General features: G+C 41.1%; 1 protein-coding gene across 1 annotated transcript in view; it reads right to left on the reverse strand.

Moving 5' to 3' along the window:
- Nucleotides 1–21751, reverse strand: part of SARS1 (seryl-tRNA synthetase 1) — a 75253-nt gene that overhangs the window by 18800 nt on the left and 34702 nt on the right. The window contains exon 6 of the mRNA XM_069944376.1: nucleotides 17651–17806. Coding sequence (XP_069800477.1) covers nucleotides 17651–17806 — 156 coding nt within the window. The remainder of the gene's footprint in view (nucleotides 1–17650; nucleotides 17807–21751) is intronic.

The following is a 21751-nucleotide window of genomic DNA, read 5'->3' on the forward strand; positions in this document are numbered from 1 at the left end:
TATATACAGTAGAGTAGTATAATATATACAGTAATACAGTAGAGTAGTATAATATATACAGTAGAGTAGTATAATATATACAGTAGAGTAGTATAATATACACAGTAGAGTAGTATATATACACAGTAGAGTAGTATAATATATACAGTAGAGTAGTCTCATATATACAGTAGAGTAGTATAATATACAGTAGAGTAGTCTCATATATACAGTAGAGTAGTCTCATATATACAGTAGAGTAGTCTCATATATACAGTATAGTAGTATAATATATACAGTAGAGTAGTATAATATATACAGTAGAGTAGTATAATATATACAGTATAATAATCTCATATATACAGTATAGTAGTATAATATATATAGTAGTATAATATATATAGTAGAGTAGTATAATATATACAGTAGAGTAGTATAATATATACAGTATAATAGTTTCATATATACAGTAGAGTAGTATAATATATACAGTAGAGTAGTTTCATATATACAGTAGAGTAGTATAATATATACAGTAGAGTAGTATAATATATACAGTAGAGTAGTATAATATATACAGTAGAGTAGTTTCATATATACAGTAGAGTAGTATAATATATACAGTAGAGTAGTATAACATATACAGTAGAGTAGTATAATATATACAGTATAGAATAATGGCTTCCAGTTCCAGCGCGCTCATGACTGGACGTGTGTGAGCACAGCTCCACAGCAGACTGCACATTTCTGTGGTAAACCCCACAATTTACCAGCATAAATCTGCTGGGAGGACTCCTGAGGGTTCTCCTAACGTATGGACAAGTTTGTCTAAAAATCTGGGGACCGCAAGTTACATACTTGGCCTATACAGGGCTCAGGTCTGAAATCACCTCAGGCACTCAAAATGGCTGCAGCTGCTGAGGGAAGACTCCTCCTCACAAGACCTCCAGGGTAAAATGGAGACAAGCCGAGGGGACCAGGGGCATGAAGATTTGTTGCCTGGCTTACAGGTATCCTGTAAAACTATTGCAATAGAGGTGGCATGCATCCTGGCCCCAGACCTTAAAGCCTCTCTAGAAACCACCATTTCTGCTGCCCTCACACAGATACAGACTGAGGTAACTTTGAATGCTGCTAGAATTACAGGACTAAAACAGAGAGTCTCTAATTTAGAAGGGGAACTTCTTGGTACTCAGTCACAAATGTTAGACATTATGAAACAAAATAAGTTACTGAAGGAAAAGACTGAGGACCTGGAGAATAGGTCCCGCCGCAGTAATCTGCGCATAATAGGTCTCCCAGAAACAATACAAGCCTCTCAGTTATTACAGATATGCGCCACAGAATTACCTCAGGCATTGGGCTTACAAACCTCTTACCCAATTGAACGGGCTCACCGTGTGGGCCCTCCACCTAAAATGGGAGCAGACAGCAAGAAAATAGATAACCCCAGACAAGTCATTGCTAAATTTTTGAATTATTCAGATAAAGTTACCGTACTGCAACTGTTCAAGAAATCTTCAACTGAAGTCAGACTGAGAGGACATGAAGTGTTGCTTTTCAGTGATTATTCCGCTGAGGTGGCTTAAAGACGACGTGCCTTTTCCAGTATTTGCTCAGAATTATTTTAGCGCAAACAGCGCTTCTACCTTCAATTTCCAGCAACTTTACATATTTATATGGAAGGTGGTGCTTCTAGATCATTCCGCACTCCAGAAGAAGCAAGAACCTACCTTGATGCCACTTCTAGTGAAACCTCCCAGAGTCAAGATACAACCAAGAGAAGACGGACCACCAGGACAAGATCTGCCTCTGATTCCATGGGGTGATCTCATAACCAAGTGCAAGTGACTGACTTTTATTGGCTTGGACTCGCTCTGATGATATCCAGTCAGCTGTTCTCTAAGTAATACTGATGATGTGTCTCTCAGCTATCTCTGCTATCGTTTCTTCTCTTCTTTCTTGTCATACTATGATCATAACTTTTCTCCTAATCCTCCTTAAATTCTTTTCTTTCCTTTTTCCTCATTAAATAAGTGAAGGATTCTCACTTGTCATACTAGGATCATACTTCTTTTCTTAATTCTCCTTTTTATTCCCTTTAACCCATTAACTTAAACCTGTGTTCACCTACTGGGTGACTATATTTCCACTATTTGCAGTGTTTGATATGTCTCTTATATGCTTCTTTTTATTCAGCACAGATTGATGTACATTTTATTTAATCCACCATTTTAGGCCAATCCTATTTTGTTACCCTGTTTGGCCATTCATAGTTTTATTCTAAGGTCTGGATGATTTCCAGGTTCCACCTTTGGGGGTACCGAGAGCTCCCATCCATGAGCCAAAAAAGTGAAGTCCCAGTACTACCTATCTCGGGTTTGTGCTATGAGAAGATAATAGCATTTATGTTAAGGTTATGGTTTTATAATGTTCTTTGTTATTCTGTATTCAGACAGCCAATGCCAGCCAGTGTCTCCTCTCCCATTACTTAACTATCTCTCTATATGTCACTTTTAAGATGTCATTAATATGAAAGTCATTTGGTGGAACGTTAAGGGACTACGGTCCCCCACAAAAAGACTAATGGTTTTGCGACACCTTAGGAAACTACGAGCAGATATTGCTCTGCTTCAGGAAACACATTTGGGTGAGAATGAAACGTCTATGGGTAGGAGAGGTCTTAGGTTCACCAGCAGATGACCGTAAAGGAGGTGTCCTAATCCTCATTCATAAGCACCTGACTCTTTAATTCACTCATCTGCTGACTCTATAGGCAGACTGATACATGTAGTACTAGATACTCCTGCTGGGAGAATTAGTCTGTATAATGCATATGGGCCTAATACTAATAATAATAAACCTTTTTTTCGCTCCTTAGAGGAAAAAATTCTACAAGACCGGGAAAAACTCTTGACTGTAGGGGGAGACCATAACACAGTTTTAAATGACACTGAAGACCGTAAACGATCTAATGCCAATTCAGTCACCCGGTTGACAGCTACTATTCTTCCCCAGCTCTTAGAAAACACTCACCTGACAGATGCATGGCGCTATTACTCTCCTGCTGAACGTGAGTACACCCACTTTTCACATGCACAAACCTCATGGTCACGTATTGACTATTTGCTAGTGTCGCAGCCACTCTTGTCGAGGATCAGTGATGCTACAATACATGACATGATAATATCCGATCATACCCCCATAAGCTTTCAAGTTTCAGATATGTGCCCTAAAGGTACAGATATATTGTGGAAATTCCCCACTCATCTGTTAAAGGATGATGTGTTCTTATCCAAGCTGAAAAAATGGTGGGGGGACTTTATTACAGATAATGAGAACCATACTGATGCTCCCATCCTCTTTTGGGAAACCGCAAAGACAGTGTTACAGAGACATATAACGTCATATTTCTTAGGAAAGAAGAGAGAGGCCTCTTCACATTTTACAAAGACTTCTCACACCCTATGGACAGCTTACACAAGGTTCCAATTAGACCCCTCGATAGAGAATAAGCGGGGTTGGGAATCAGCTAAGGAAGAATTGGATGCTGCATTAGAAAAGGTGGAATCATTCTTTTTAGACCAGAAAAAAGTTGACCTGTTTAAATTTGGAAATAAGGCTGGAAAACTCTTATCTCATTTAATCAAAGGGAACTATAAACCACTAAACATATTGGAAATGTGTGAGGAGGGAGGAGGTAAAACAAAAGATCCCAAAAGTATTAATAACGCCCTACAGAAATTCTATCAGAAGCTCTATAGCCAAAAGCCCCAAGACTTGGAGGAGGGAAGGAAATTCTTGGAAAGTTTAGACCTTCCTAGTTTAGACAGGGAAGATTTGGAGTCCTTAAATGCTCCAGTAACCAAGACAGAATTGGAAGCCACAATAAAAGCTCTAAAGAAGGGGAAGGCCCTGGGGCCAGATGGCTACAATAGTGAATTTTTCAAAACCATGGTTCAGGAGCTGTCCCCAACTCTATTAAATGTATACCAGGCTATGTTGGATGGTAGGGGGGTGATTCCTACTAGTAACACTGCTCACATTAAAGTCATACAAAAACCAGGAAAAGACCCAACTCTTCCCAACTCATACAGACCCATCTCTTTGATTAACTTAGATCTAAAAATGTTATCTAAAATATTTGCCGACAGGTTATCTATTTACATGCCAAAAATAATAGGGGCTCATCCAACCGGTTTTATTAAGGGAAGATCTGCTGCAGCTAATATACGGACTGTGATAGCGGTTCAAGACGCTGTACAATCCAGGCGCTATGGCGGGCTCCCCCCAGCTTTATTTGCAGCTGATGCAGAAAAAGCCTTTGATAGTATTAGCTGGGGGTGGCTCGTCATGGTGATGGACAAATCAGTGAGAGATTATGTTAACGCCATATATTCTCAACCTAAAGCTCGAATAGCGACACCGGGTTTCCTGTCAGGTGTCATTCATTTAGAAAAAGGTACTAGGCAGGGATGCCCGCTCTCCCCCCTGCTGTTCAACATGGCGCTGGAACCTTTAGCCCTATATCTGATAACATCATCACTATACTTTGGTATTAAAATAAACAATACTGAAACCAAACTGCTATGCTTTGCAGATGACTTATTACTCCTATTAAACTCTCCTACAACTGATCTACCCCGAGTTCTCTAAACTTTCCTATTTTAGTTCATTTTCAGGATATACAGTGAACACCTCAAAAAGTCAGCTGTTCTATTTGGGGACGTCTCATCCTTCAGTAAAGCCCAAGGTGGACGTAGAGTATGTCTCCTCCCATATCACCTATTTAGGCATTAAATTAGGACATACGTCTCATTCTCTATACAAACTAAATTATCATCCCTTGATTTCAAAAATCTCCAAAGAGTTGGAGAAATGGAAAGATCTTCCACTCTCACTTACTGGCAGAGCACATTTGATCAAAATGGTCAGTTTTGCAAGACTATTGTACCCACTTCAGACGCTTCCTCTCCTGATACGTCACTCAGATATTACTAGAATACAAGCATTGTTTGTACAATTTCTATGGAAAGGGAAGAGGCCGAGGATTGCATTTAACAAATTATGTCTGCCCCGGGGAGCAGGAGGGTTACAGTTACCATTAATAAGATTGTACAATTTGTCGTCCCTTTTCAGGCATATTAGAGACTGGATACATTCTACAAATCACTACTCCAATTATAAACTTGAGTGTGACTTGTCTTCCCCGTGGTCGCCTTCCTCGCTGCTACATACTAAAATCAAAGATCTTCCCTCTACTGTTATAGAGAGCCTGTTACTCACAGATACTATAGCAGCCTGGAAGGCCATCAGAAAAATATACTCCTTGCCATTCTGTCTCTCCAAATATCTCCCTGTGTCAGGTATACTATCATTCCCTCAAAGCCACCAAAATAAACTTCTCAGAGAATGGACGACCAAGGGAATCCAAAATATCGGAGCTCTGCTCAACACAGGGGAAGGAATCTTATACACATGGGACGAAATCCGACAGAAATATGACCTGGCGTCTCACCACGTCCTGCAATATGCACAACTAACCTCCTTCTGTAAAACTTTAGTACTTTGCTAGAGTAGAAAAAGAAGGAGTTTTTGACCTACTTGTTGGTAAAGCAGAAGATAGGGACTCTATATCTGTGATTTATTCTTCTATGAAAAAATATGTACTGACAAAAGAAGAGGAGAGTTTATTTAACAAATGGAAGATGACTCTAGACGACAGTGACATATCTTCTAAGATTCTGGTGGGATTACGATGTGTCCGGGACAGTACACTGTCAGAACAGTGGAGAGAGACGCACCTAAAATTCATTCATAAAGCCATATATGCCTTTAATTCTGCCAGTGATGAAGCTCCTAGCCATTATTTAAGAGCCTGTCCAAAATGTGCACTGTCACGTGCGGATCTCTTCCACTGCATGCGGACCTGTCCGGAAGTACAAGAAGGCTGGTCTGAATGTTTATCATTCATACAATGCGTTTGGGAACGAGATATTCAACTTTCCCCAACGAGTTGTTTGTTTCACTATATACCGACATCAAATATGGCAAACTCTCGTCCAATGATAGGTGCTAAAGGAATTCAGATCACACTTCTAGCGTTGAAAAAATGCTTGTTGCGGCACTGGCTTACAGATTCTATCCCAACACAATCTGAATTATCAGATCAATTAAAGGATTTACTTTATATTGAGAGATTGGATACCCTGCGTACTCCGGACAGATACACAGCTCATTTTTTCAAAGTATGGCGTAAGTTTATTGAGAAACAACTGTGGCAACCAGAGCGAAATAATTTAATGACACCATTTCGTAACTCTGACTGGTATATTAGAGAAAATCTTAGAGGAACACTAGGGATTCTGGAAATTTCTTAGTGGAAGGAGGTGATTGGCTGGTACAATTGGGTCATCAGGCCCGATTTAATACGATACTTCTTTAAAGGCTGAAGTTATTAGTTGGTGTTTTTTTTAGGTTGTTAGATTTGTTCAATATATATTAAAAGACATGCCAGATCTTTGGCATCCATACATGTTAGGTACTTTTAATTTTTAATTTTTTAGCCAAATATATCTTGGAACTTATCACATATTGTAAAATATACCTACTTCAGGAACCTTCCTTAGTTGATACTTATTACTTTACTAAATTTGCATGCCAATAGACATGTTTACTTAAGTAATGCCTGATAAATTATTTATATGATTATATATAGTGTATGCATGTAGTCACCTATTCCTGTCTAGAAGATAGATTTCTTTCAATGTATATGTCTAGGAGGTCCTTGGTTTTTGTTTTCAGAGAATCTAGATGTCACATCTTCTTTGTGGACAAGCTATATTTTGACAATGATTTACTACTACTGTTTTATTATTATATAGATAAAAATTCACAGGCAAAAGTCAGAGAAAAATGTATGTACTAGATGTATAGAATTCATCTGTAATTCATTTTACTGATATACATATTATGCTAACTGAAATTGTGCCTAATAAAATATTGTTTAAAAAAAAAAAAAAAAAAAAATATATTATATATATATATATATATATATATATATATATATATATATATATATATATATATATACACACATATACATACACACACACACACACACACACACACAGTATAATAGTACAATGTATACAGTATAATAGTCTCGTATATACAGTATAATAGTATATACAGTGCAGTAGTATATATACAATATAATATATACGGTATAATAGTCTCATATATACAGTATAATAGTCTCATATATACAGTATAGTAGTCTCATATATACAGTATAGTAGTATAATATATACAGTATAATAGTCTCATATATACAGTATAGTAGTCTCATATATACATATATTTGAGGCTGTATATTTGAGGCTGTATAGCAACCAAAACCAGGAGTGGATTGAAAACACAGAAAGGCTCTGTTCACACAATGGTGATATTGAGTGGATGGCCGCCATATAATGGCAAATATTTGCTGTTATTTTAAAACAACGGCTGTTGTATTGAAATAATGGCCGTTATTTACCGTTATATGGCGGCCATCCACTCAATTTCACCATTGTGTGAACAGAGCCTTTCTGTGTTTTCAATCCACTCCTGGTTTTGGTTGCTATGAGGACCTGACATGAGGACCAAATACAGCCTCAAATATACTGTGTGTGAACCCAGCCTAATAGTATAATATATACAGTATATGGCTATGTTCACACTACGTAAAAGCACAGCCGTTGTTGCCATCGGCAACGGCCGTACTTTCTGTGGAGTGGAACACTGCCTCTGCTTTAATGGGATCCCGGAAGGAGCGTATACACATTGTCTACGTTCCGTCCGGGATCCCGTGCGGCGCTGCAAAGAAGTTGCATGTCAGTTTTCTGCGGCCACAATTCAATGAATTGCGGCTATAGGAAACCCTGTCAGTTCACACAGTAAAGCGAGCGGCTTCGTCCGCTTCATTGTGTGCAGGGGGAAGCTCTGATGCGCTCGCATCAGAGCTCTGCGGCCGGACAGATCATACGGCTGGTACTTAGGTACCGGCTGGGATGATCCGGGCAGAGACCGTCCGTTCCGTGACCCAACGGCCGGTCTCATACATAGTGGGAACATAGCCTAATAGTATACTATATATACACACTACGTAAAAAACACGGCCGTATTTCATAACAACTGCCGTACTTGCGCAAACAATGGACGGTATTTTACAAATAATGGCTGTTTGCAAAAATACGGCCGTTATGAAATACCGCCGTGTTTTTTTTGGAGTGTGAACATAGCCTAATAGTATAATATATACATATAAATATATACAGTACAATAGTATAATATATACATATATAGTATAAAAGCATAGTATACATACATATAGTATAATATACAGATATATAATAGCATAGTATACAGATATATAATAGCATAGTATATAGACATACAGTATAATATACAGATATATAATAGCATAGTATATAGACATCTAGTATAATATACAGATATATAATAGCATAGTATACAGATATATAATAGCATAGTATATAGACATCTAGTATAATATACAGATATATAATAGCATAGTATATAGACATACAGTATAATATACAGATATATAATAGCATAGTATACAGATATATAATAGCATAGTATACATACATATAGTATAATATACAGATATATAATAGCATAGTATATAGACATACATCTAGTATAATATACAGATATATAATAGCATAGTATACATACATATAGTATAATATACAGATATATAATAGCATAGTATACATACATCTAGTATAATATACAGATATATAATAGCATAGTATACAGACATACAATAGCATAGTATATAGACATATAGTATAATATACAGATATATAATAGCATAGTATACAGACATACAATAGCATAGTATATAGACATATAGTATAATATACAGATATATAATAGCATAGTATATAGACATATAGTATATCTGTATATTATACTATTTCTATATACTATGCTATTATATATCTGTATATTATACTATGTCTATATACTATACTATTATATATCTGTATATTATACTGTATGTCTATATACTATGCTATTATATATCTGTATATTATACTATATGTCTATATACTATGCTATTGTATGTCTGTATACTATGCTATTATATATCTGTATATTATACTATATGTCTATATACTATGCTATTGTATGTCTGTATACTATGCTATTATATATCTGTATATTATACTATATGTCTATATACTATGCTATTTTATATCTGTATACTATGCTATTATATATCTGTATACTATGCTATTATATATCTGTATATTATACTAGATGTCTATATACTATGCTATTATATATCTGTATACTATGCTATTATATATCTGTATACTATGCTATTATATATCTGTATATTATACTAGATGTCTATATACTATGCTATTATATATCTGTATATTATACTGTATGTCTATATACTATACTATTATATATCTGTATATTATACTGTATGTCTATATACTATGCTATTATATATCTGTATATTATACTATATGTCTATATACTATGCTATTTTATATCTGTATACTATGCTATTATATATCTGTATATTATACTATATGTATGTATACTATGCTATTATATATCTGTATATTATACTATATGTCTATATACTATGCTATTATATATCTGTATACTATGCTATTATATATCTGTATATTATACTATATGTCTATATACTATGCTATTATATGTCTGTATATTATACTATATGTATGTATACTATGCTATTATATATCTGTATATTATACTAGATGTCTATATACTATGCTATTATATATCTGTATATTATACTAGATGTCTATATACTAGTAACCTAAATTCGGACTACTTGTTGCCAATGTCCATGTGCATCAGAAAATAAATATATCTCCTACAACGAAAATGATGCTAGACAGTACACCCAAATCAATAAATCACCCATACTTTATTATTACATATAGAAAAAGGAATAGATATTTAAAAACAAGGAGGCATGAAAATAATACAGTACATACATCGGATGGCTTACAAGGCAGATGAGATAATGTATACTCTGTATAACAATTAAATTGATGATATGTCACTCAATCCCAAGAGGTGCTAAAGTATATAAATCTAAGAAAAAAGTATACTGCTAAAGTGCTAGAGTACATAGGTATATGCATGAAAAAGTATACTGCTAAAGTACATAGGTATATGCATGAAAAAAGTACACTCCTAAAGTGCTAGAGTACATAGGTATATGCATGAAAAAGTGTACTCCTAAAGTGCTAGAGTACATAGGTATATGCATGAAAAAAGTGTATTCCTAAAGTGCTAGAGTACATAGGTATATGCATGAAAAAGTGTACTCCTAAAGTGCTAGAGTACATAGGTATATGCATGAAAAAGTATACTGCTAAAGTGCTAGAGTACATAGGTATATGCATGAAAAAGTATACTGCTAAAGTGCTAGAGTACATAGGTATATGCATGAAAAAAGTGTATTCCTAAAGTGCTAGAGTACATAGGTATATGCATGAAAAAAGTGTACTGCTAAAGTGCTAGAGTACATAGGTATATGCATGAAAAAGTACACTCCTAAGTGCTAGAGTACATAGGTATATGCATGAAAAAGTATACTGCTAAAGTGCTAGAGTACATAGGTATATGCATGAAAAAGTATACTCCTAAAGTGCTAGAGTACATAGGTATATGCATGAAAAAAGTATACTCCTAAAGTGCTAGAGTACATAGGTATATGCATGAAAAAAGTATACTGCTAAAGTGCTAGAGTACATAGGTATATGCATGAAACAGTGTACTCCTAAAGTGCTAGAGTACATAGGTATATGCATGAAAAAGTGTACTCCTAAAGTGCTAGAGTACATAGGTATATGCATGAAAAAGTGTACTCCTAAAGTGCTAGAGTACATAGGTATATGCATGAAAAAAGTATACTCCTAAAGTGCTAGAGTACATAGGTATATGCATGAAAAAGTATACTCCTAAAGTGCTAGAGTACATAGGTATATGCATGAAAAAAGTATACTCCTAAAGTGCTAGAGTACATAGGTATATGCATGAAAAAAGTATACTGCTAAAGTGCTAGAGTACATAGGTATATGCATGAAAAAGTATACTCCTAAAGTGCTAGAGTACATAGGTATATGCATGAAAAAAGTGTACTCCTAAAGTGCTAGAGTACATAGGTATATGCATGAAAAAGTATACTCCTAAAGTGCTAGAGTACATAGGTATATGCATGAAAAAAGTATACTGCTAAAGTGCTAGAGTACATAGGTATATGCATGAAACAGTGTACTCCTAAAGTGCTAGAGTACATAGGTATATGCATGAAAAAGTGTACTCCTAAAGTGCTAGAGTACATAGGTATATGCATGAAAAAGTATACTCCTAAAGTGCTAGAGTACATAGGTATATGCATGAAAAAAGTATACTCCTAAAGTGCTAGAGTACATAGGTATATGCATGAAAAAAGTATACTGCTAAAGTGCTAGAGTACATAGGTATATGCATGAAAAAGTATACTCCTAAAGTGCTAGAGTACATAGGTATATGCATGAAAAAAGTGTACTCCTAAAGTGCTAGAGTACATAGGTATATGCATGAAAAAGTATACTCCTAAAGTGCTAGAGTACATAGGTATATGCATGAAAAAAGTATACTGCTAAAGTGCTAGAGTACATAGGTATATGCATGAAACAGTGTACTCCTAAAGTGCTAGAGTACATAGGTATATGCATGAAAAAGTGTACTCCTAAAGTGCTAGAGTACATAGGTATATGCATGAAAAAGTGTACTCCTAAAGTGCTAGAGTACATAGGTATATGCATGAAAAAAGTATACTCCTAAAGTGCTAGAGTACATAGGTATATGCATGAAAAAGTATACTCCTAAAGTGCTAGAGTACATAGGTATATGCATGAAAAAAGTATACTCCTAAAGTGCTAGAGTACATAGGTATATGCATGAAAAAAAGTGGTCTGCAAGTGCAGCTACAAAATGTACAACAAAATACCAGTGCAAAAGTGTACAAAGGAACATAACGCAAAGAAAGACATATATAAGAAAATATACTTAGACCTCCAGTAGCAAAATTATATTCTGCCAGGTAAGACCACTCACCCAACGCTGCGTTTCGCTAAACAAGCTGTGTCAAGGGTCCCCCTCTGTGATCCCTCCCACCACCCATGTCAGGATGTACGGGTGAGGGCTACCAGGGGCGCGACCTAAATCTCAGCCATCCTGTAAGAAATCCAGTATGAGGCGGATTTCAGGAGACACTAGAGAAAACTTCACCAGGAAGCAAACTTCTTCCAAACCTTCAAGTAGATTTTAGATGTAGAATCTTTCCAACTGAGAAGAAGGGGATCTAGAATGTTCCAGTGAATAGGACCATGGCTGGCAGACCCCACTCTCCCTTCTCATGTTGAGTGCCCACTCTCCTGGGTCTACAGACGGACAGCTCCCATTAGATGAACCCCGCTGAGAGACCTTGTGTGCTCGGCCCTGAGGAGGCCCGGGTCTTTATCCTGCCCCATGCTGAAGGAATGCTACCGCTCTCACATAGTCATGGTGGACTAGAACCTGTTGGTTTTCCGTTAAATCTTCTGATCCCTTCGGAGCTTTTCACACTGCCAAAAGCTCAGTGGTTTGAAGACCTCGGATGAGATGTTGGACTCCATTGCGTTGGTGGTGACCTCTATTAGGCTGGACTGATGCCGGGGACTCCCTTTTCTAGATTCCTCCTCTGAAGCCGCCATGATAGGTTGGATCTGTGCATACATTCTTTCATCCAAAGATCTGGGTTATCTGCCCCATTTTCACAAGGCTAGCTTTTAGAGTTGTCTTGAATGAACTCGAGCCCATGCTACTGACTGACTGCAGGCTGTAGGCTGTGAGATGACCTAGAACAGACACCGGCACACGGATAGAGCAGGACCTCAGGCACATATAGCCCATGCTACTGACTGACTGCAGGCTGTGAGATGACCTAGAACAGACACCGGCACACGGATAGAGCAGGACCTCAGGCACATATAGCCCATGCTACTGACTGACTGCAGGCTGTAGGCTGTGAGATGACCTAGAACAGACACCGGCACACGGATAGAGCAGGACCTCAGGCACATATAGCCCATGCTACTGACTGACTGCAGGCTGTGAGATGACCTAGAACAGACACCGGCACACGGATAGAGCAGGACCTCAGGCACATATAGCCCATGCTACTGACTGACTGCAGGCTGTGAGATGACCTAGAACAGACACCGGCACACAGATAGAGCAGGACCTCAGGCACATATAGCCCATGCTACTGACTGACTGCAGGCTGTGAGATGACCTAGAACAGACACCGGCACACGGATAGAGCAGGACCTCAGGCACATATAGCCCATGCTACTGACTGACTGCAGGCTGTGAGATGACCTAGAACAGACACCGGCACACGGATAGAGCAGGACCTCAGGCACATATAGCCCATGCTACTGACTGACTGCAGGCTGTGAGATGACCTAGAACAGACACCGGCACACGGATAGAGCAGGACCTCAGGCACATATAGCCCATGCTACTGACTGACTGCAGGCTGTGAGATGACCTAGAACAGACACCGGCAGACGGATAGAGCAGGATCTTAGGCACATATATAGCCCAGGCTAATGACTGACTGCAGGCTGTTAGATGATTCTGGTCAGTGGAACACTGCGTCGGGTTTAAGCATAGCAGCCACTATTTCTGGTCCGTGGATTATGGTGTTGGGTCTAAGCATAGCAGCCACTATTTCTGGTCCGTGGATTATGGTGTTGGGTCTAAGCGTAGCAGCCACTATTTCCAGTCCTTGGATCATGGCGTCGGGTCTAAGCATAGCAGCCACTATTTCCAGTCCTTGGATAATGGCATCAGGTCTAAGCATAGCAGCCACTATTTCTGGTCCGTGGATCATGGCGTCGGGTCTAAGCATCACAGCGTGGATCACGGTGTTGGGTCTACGCATAGAAGCCACTATTTCCGGTCCTTGGATCATGGCGTTGGGTCTAAGCATAGCAGCGACTATTTCCGGCCCGTGGATGACGGCGTTGGGTCTAAGCATAGCAGCCACTATTTCCGGCCCGTGGATCACAGGGTTGGGTCTAAGCATAGCAGCCACTATTTCCGGTCCTTGGATCACGGAGTTGGGTCTAAGCATAGCAGCCACTATTTCCGGTCCTTGGATCACGGAGTTGGGTCTAAGCATAGCAGCCACTATTTCCGGTCCTTGGATGACGGCGTTGGGTCTAAACATCACAGCCACTATTTCCGGCCCGTGGATTACGGCGTTGGGTCTAAGCATAGCAGCCACTATTTCCGGCCCGTGGATCACAGGGTTGGGTCTAAGCATAGCAGCCACTATTTCCGGTCCTTGGATCACGGCGTTGGGTCTAAGCATAGCAGCCACTATTTCCGGTCCTTGGATCATGGCGTTGGGTCTAAACATAGCAGCCACTATTTCCGGTCCTTGGGTCTAAACATCACAGCCACTATTTCCGGCCCGTGGATCACGGCGTTGGGTCTAAGCATAGCAGCCACTATTTCCGGCCCGTGGATCATGGCGTTGGGTCTAAGCATAGCAGCCACTATTTCTGGTCCTTGGATGACGGCGTTGGGTCTAAGCATAGCAGCCACTATTTCTGGTCCTTGGATCACGGCGTTGGGTCTAAGCATAGCAGCCACTATTTCTGGTCCTTGGATCACGGCGTTGGGTCTAAGCATAGCAGCCACTATTTCCGGTCCTTGGATGACGGCGTTGGATCTAAGCATAGCAGCCACTATTTCCGGTCCTTGGATCATGGCGTTGGGTCTAAACATAGCAGCCACTATTTCCGGTCCTTGGGTCTAAACATCACAGCCACTATTTCCGGCCCGTGGATCACGGCGTTGGGTCTAAGCATAGCAGCCACTATTTCCGGCCCGTGGATCATGGCGTTGGGTCTAAGCATAGCAGCCACTATTTCTGGTCCTTGGATGACGGCGTTGGGTCTAAGCATAGCAGCCACTATTTCTGGTCCTTGGATCACGGCGTTGGGTCTAAGCATAGCAGCCACTATTTCTGGTCCTTGGATCACGGCGTTGGGTCTAAGCATAGCAGCCACTATTTCTGGTCCTTGGATGACGGCGTTGGGTCTAAGCATAGCAGCCACTATTTCTGGTCCTTGGATCACGGCGTTGGGTCTAAGCATAGCAGCCACTATTTCTGGTCCTTGGATCACGGCGTTGGGTCTAAGCATAGCAGCCACTATTTCCGGTCCTTGGATGACGGCGTTGGATCTAAGCATAGCAGCCACTATTTCTGGTCCTTGGATCACAGCGTTGGATCTAAGCATAGCAGCCACTATTTCCGGTCCGTGGATCACAGTGTTGGCTTGCATCCTTATGGGGCCGGTACACAGAGTCCCGCTCGCTGCCATCCTTCTCCTCCAATGCCTTTCAATTACTTTGGGAAGGACTGAGCTCTTCTCCGATGATTAAACGAATATTTTCATGGACCGGAAAGGAAAAGGCCGTTGAGTATCCCCCAAATTCCGTCTTGAGTAGACCCTGGCTTCTCTTCCTACCTACTAGCCTTGATAAGTTCTTGGGCATCCTTGGGACCTTGGGGTCATCCGAGGAAACCTTTACACATCCACCTTCTCCAACATCAGAAGGCAGATTATCATTGTGTGACATAGCCGCCCTGACACTTCTCTTCTCAGGAGCCGTGGATGGTTCAGCGATTCTTCGAATAAGATTTGCCTTCACCCATGGCGGCTGCACATGTACTGCACAGGGTTTGGTTCTATTATTAGCTGCTGTGTCATCTGGTGGGGCCCAGCGACCACACGTCCAGTGTCATGCCGGCAACCAGGAGGAGGCTGAGCCGCTGCCCGATCCTATGGAGCTTATGTGGTGCTGACCGGAGGGATTCTCAATGAGGATGGGCGCTCCCCTGCGAGCCTGGCCCGTATCTGGCCTGAGGCCGTCTGCCGGACATGACAAAGGCCGGTGAACAGACAGGGTGAAGGGAAGCACTCCACTATCTTGCCTGATCCCCACCACAGGTAAAATGAACAAGTAGTAAACAACCAGGGACCCGACGGCTTCCGGCACCTCTCCGATTCCTGCTCCTAAACGGGACAGAAAACCCACCAATACTGGGAGGAAGGGGGAGCTCTAATCTCGCGGGTGTATTTCCGGTCCCTGATCAGGAGGAGGCAATCTCAAGTGTGCTCTCCGGGGAAATATACATCAAATATACACACAAACAAGTTTACACACCCCAGCAGAATCGTTGCTTTCTTGTGCTTTTTTCAGAGAATATTAATGATAACACAATTCCCCCCCCCCCACCACCACCATGGTTAGTGGTCAGGTTCCCTCATGGTCAGGCTACGCCGATTATTGTCACTCTACTGTGCTTTCTCTGTATAAATCAGAATGACAACCAAACACATCCAAATTTCCTTGAGCAGTAGTTCCCTTCCCCCAGTTACTAATCCCGTGTATTGCCCCCTGTTACATTAGTGGCATCTTGAAGTCCGTTGTGGTAGTTGCGGATGAGGCTCTTTATGTTCTCAGATGGTAAAGCCGCCCATTCTTCTTGGTTCCTGTATATTCCTGGGCTGTCCTGCATTATCTGCGCACTCGAGATCTCCCCAGAGGGGCTCAATGATATTGAGGTCAGGACACTGAGATGGCGGCTCCAGAACCTTCACTTTGTTCTGCTGTAGCCAATGACAGCTTGACTTGGCCTTGTGTTTTGGATCGTTGTCATGTTGGTACGTCTAAATACGTCCCATGTTTCGCTTTCAGGCTGATGAGTGCCTATTTGCCTCCAGTATTTGCTGATAACAGTCTGCATTCATCTTTCCTTCAGCTCTGACCAAGTTTCCTGGGCCTTTGTAGCTCATACATTAATGTGCCAGTGTCACATTTATGTCACCTTGTGTGCACGTTGTGTGCACGTTGTCAGGTCAAAATCACCAGGGTAGGTGAACTTTTGATCAGGGTCTTTTGGATGTTATTGGTTGTTATAATCAACTAGTCATTGGCTACAGCAGAACAAAGTGAAGGTTCTGGAGCCGCCATCTCAGTCTCCCGACCTCACTATCATTGAGCCACTCTGGTGAGATCTCCAGCGCGCAGTTCATGCTGGACAGCCCAGGAATATACAGGAACCAAGAAGAATGGGCGGCTTTACCATCTGAGAACATAAAGAGCCTCATCCACAACTACCACAAGAAAAACCAAGCTGTCACTGATGATAGAGGGGGCAATACACTGGATTAGGAACTGGGAACTTCTGATCAGGGACACTTGGATGGTTTTGGTTGGGGGAAGGAAATCTTATCCACACACACATTATATATATATATTTTTTATATAAATCTTATATATACGCACACATAAATATCTTATATACACACACACCTATACATATATTATACACAGTACACACACATCTTAAAAACACATACATCATATATACACACATACATATATATCTTATATACACACACATTATATCTTATATACACATATCTTATACACACATACATCTTATATATACACACACATATATATATATATCTTTCTTATCTTATATACACACCTTATACAGTTCCTCATCAAACTGACTTAACTGGGCGACTTCCTGCATGATCTCTTTCCTCATGAAGAAGGGGGTGTATATGGGCGTATAACCTTTCCCAGCCAACGTCTGGAGCGCATGCTGGATAATAGCTTGTTCTAGAAACACTAATGGACCCTGAAAAGGAGACAAGAAAAACCAAAGTTTACCATAGTATGTGTGTATATAATGTATTGTATATGTACACTGTAAGTACAGTATGTGGGTGTCTGTATAATGTATACTGCATGTTAGGGCTGGGCGATAATGGCCTAAATCTATATCACGGTTTATCGTACATATAACTGCGGTAACGATAATTGAGCGATAATTATGACACGCCCCTTTTACAAGCCACACCCACTTGGTTGTGCCAAACGCAATATTTAGTTTCAATAACGTAAAAAAAAAATAATAAAAATTAACTGAGCAGCAACCAAGGCTATGTACACACTACAGAACATGTATAGACAGGTATACAGCCACTACAGGATGTGTATATACAGGTATACAGCCACTACAGAATGTGTACACAGAGGTATATAGCTATGTACACAATACAGGACGTGTATACACAGGTATACAGAGCATTGTCTACACTGGATACAGCTGAGCGCAGGACTAGCCATGTACAATGTATCAGTCTAGAGCTCACAGAGCATTGTCTACACTGAATACAGCTGAGAGCAGGACTAGCTGTGTACAATGTATCAGTCTGGAGCTCACAGAGCATTGTCTACACTGGATACAGCTGGGAGCAGGACTAGCTATGTACAATGTATCAGTCTGGAGCTCACAGAGCATTGTCTACACTGGATACAGCTGAGAGCAGGACTAGCTATGTACAATGTATCAGTCTGGAGCTCACAGAGCATTGTCTACACTGGATACAGCTGAGAGCAGGACTAGCTATGTACAATGTATCAGTCTGGAGCTCACAGAGCATTGTCTACACTGTATACAGCTGGGAGCAGGACTAGCTATGTACAATGTATCAGTCTGGAGCTCACAGAGCATTGTCTACACTGGATACAGCTGGGAGCAGGACTAGCTATGTACAATGTATCAGTCTGGAGCTCACAGAGCATTGTCTACACTGGATACAGCTGAGAGCAGGACTAGCTATGTACAATGTATCAGTCTGGAGCTCACAGAGCATTGTCTACACTGGATACAGCTGGGAGCAGGACTAGCTATGTACAATGTATCAGTCTGGGGCTCACAGAGCATTGTCTACACTGGATACAGCTGAGCGCAGGACTAGCTATGTACAATGTATCAGTCTGGAGCTCACAGAGCATTGTCTACACTGAATACAGCTGAGAGCAGGACTAGCTGTGTACAATGTATCAGTCTGGAGCTCACAGAGCATTGTCTACACTGGATACAGCTGGGAACAGGACTAGCTATGTACAATGTATCAGTCTGGAGCTCACAGAGCATTGTCTACACTGTATACAGCTGGGAGCAGGACTAGCTATGTACAATGTATCAGTCTGGGGCTCACAGAGCATTGTCTACACTGGATACAGAGCAGGACTAGCTATGTACAATGTATCAGTCTGGAGCTCACAGAGCATTGTCTACACTGGATACAGCTGGGAGCAGGACTAGCTATGTACAATGTATCAGTCTGGAGCTCACAGAGCATTGTCTACACTGGATACAGCTGAGAGCAGGACTAGCTATGTACAATGTATCAGTCTGGAGCTCACAGAGCATTGTCTACACTGGATACAGCTGGGAACAGGACTAGCTATGTACAATGTATCAGTCTGGAGCTCACAGAGCATTGTCTACACTGTATACAGCTGGGAGCAGGACTAGCTATGTACAATGTATCAGTCTGGAGCTCACAGAGCATTGTCTACACTGGATACAGCTGGGAGCAGGACTAGCTATGTACAATGTATCAGTCTGGAGCTCACAGAGCATTGTCTACACTGGATACAGCTGGGAGCAGGACTAGCTATGTACAATGTATCAGTCTGGAGCTCACAGAGCATTGTCTACACTGGATACAGCTGGGAGCAGGACTAGCTATGTACAATGTATCAGTCTGGAGCTCACAGAGCATTGTCTACACTGGATACAGCTGAGAGCAGGACTAGCTGTGTACAATGTATCAGGCTGGAGCTCACAGAGCATTGTCTACACTGAATACAGCTGGGAGCAGGACTAGCTATGTACAATGTATCAGTCTGGAGCTCACAGAGCATTGTCTACACTGTATACAGCTGGGAGCAGGACTAGCTATGTACAATGTATCAGTCTGGAGCTCACAGAGCATTGTCTACACTGTATACAGCTGGGAGCAGGACTAGCTATGTACAATGTATCAGTCTGGAGCTCACAGAGCATTGTCTACACTGTATACAGCTGGGAGCAGGACTAGCTATGTACAATGTATCAGTCTGGAGCTCACAGAGCATTGTCTACACTGAATACAGCTGAGAGCAGGACTAGCTGTGTACAATGTATCAGTCTGGAGCTCACAGAGCATTGTCTACACTGGATACAGCTGGGAGCAGGACTAGCTATGTACAATGTATCAGTCTGGAGCTCACAGAGCATTGTCTACACTGTATACAGCTGGGAGCAGGACTAGCTATGTACAATGTATCAGTCTGGAGCTCACAGAGCATTGTCTACACTGGATACAGCTGAGAGCAGGACTAGCTATGTACAATGTATCAGGCTGGAGCTCACAGAGCATTGTCTACACTGTATACAGCTGGGAGCAGGACTAGCTATGTACAATGTATCAGTCTGGGGCTCACAGAGCATTGTCTACACTGGATACAGAGCAGGACTAGCTATGTACAATGTATCAGTCTGGAGCTCACACAGCATTGTCTACACTGGATACAGCTGAGCGCAGGACTAGCTATGTACAATGTATCAGTCTGGAGCTCACAGAGCATTGTCTACACTGGATACAGCTGAGAGCAGGACTAGCTATGTACAATGTATCAGTCTTGAGCTCACAGAGCATTGTCTACACTGGATACAGCTGGGAGCAGGACTAGCTATGTACAATGTATCAGTCTGGGGCTCACAGAGCATTGTCTACACTGGATACAGAGCAGGACTAGCTATGTACAATGTATCAGTCTGGAGCTCACAGAGCATTGTCTACACTGGATACAGAGCAGGACTAGCTATGTACAATGTATCAGTCTGGGGCTCACAGAACATTGTCTACACTGGATACAGCTGAGAGCAAGACTAGCTATGTACAATGTATCAGTCTGGGGCTCACAGAGCATTGTCTACACTGGATACAGAGCAGGACTAGCTATGTACAATGTATCAGTCTGGAGCTCACAGAGCATTGTCTACACTGAATACAGCTGAGAGCAGGACTAGCTGTGTACAATGTATCAGTCTGGAGCTCACAGAGCATTGTCTACACTGGATACAGCTGAGCGCAGGACTAGCTATGTACAATGTATCAGTCTTGAGCTCACAGAGCATTGTCTACACTGAATACAGCTGGGAGCAAGACTAGCTATGTACAATGTATCAGTCTGGAGCTCACAGAGCATTGTCTACACTGGATACAGAGCAGGACTAGCTATGTACAATGTATCAGTCTGGAGCTCACAGAGCATTGTCTACACTGAATACAGCTGAGAGCAGGACTAGCTATGTACAATGTATCAGTCTGGAGCTCACAGAGCATTGTCTACACTGGATACAGCTGGGAGCAGGACTAGCTATGTACAATGTATCAGTCTGGAGCTCACATAGCATTGTCTACACTGGATACAGCTGAGAGCAGGACTAGCTATGTACAATGTATCAGTCTGGAGCTCACAGAGCATTGTCTACACTGTATACAGCTGGGAGCAGGACTAGCTATGTACAATGTATCAGTCTGGGGCTCACAGAGCATTGTCTACACTGGATACAGCTGAGCGCAGGACTAGCTATGTACAATGTATCAGTCTGGAGCTCACAGAGCATTGTCTACACTGGATACAGAGCAGGACTAGCTATGTACAATGTATCAGTCTGGGGCTCACAGAGCATTGTCTACACTGGATACAGCTGAGAGCAGGACTAGCTATGTACAATGTA

Source organism: Dendropsophus ebraccatus, chromosome 11 (assembly GCF_027789765.1).
Source record: "Dendropsophus ebraccatus isolate aDenEbr1 chromosome 11, aDenEbr1.pat, whole genome shotgun sequence".
Lineage (NCBI taxonomy): Eukaryota > Metazoa > Chordata > Amphibia > Anura > Hylidae > Dendropsophus > Dendropsophus ebraccatus.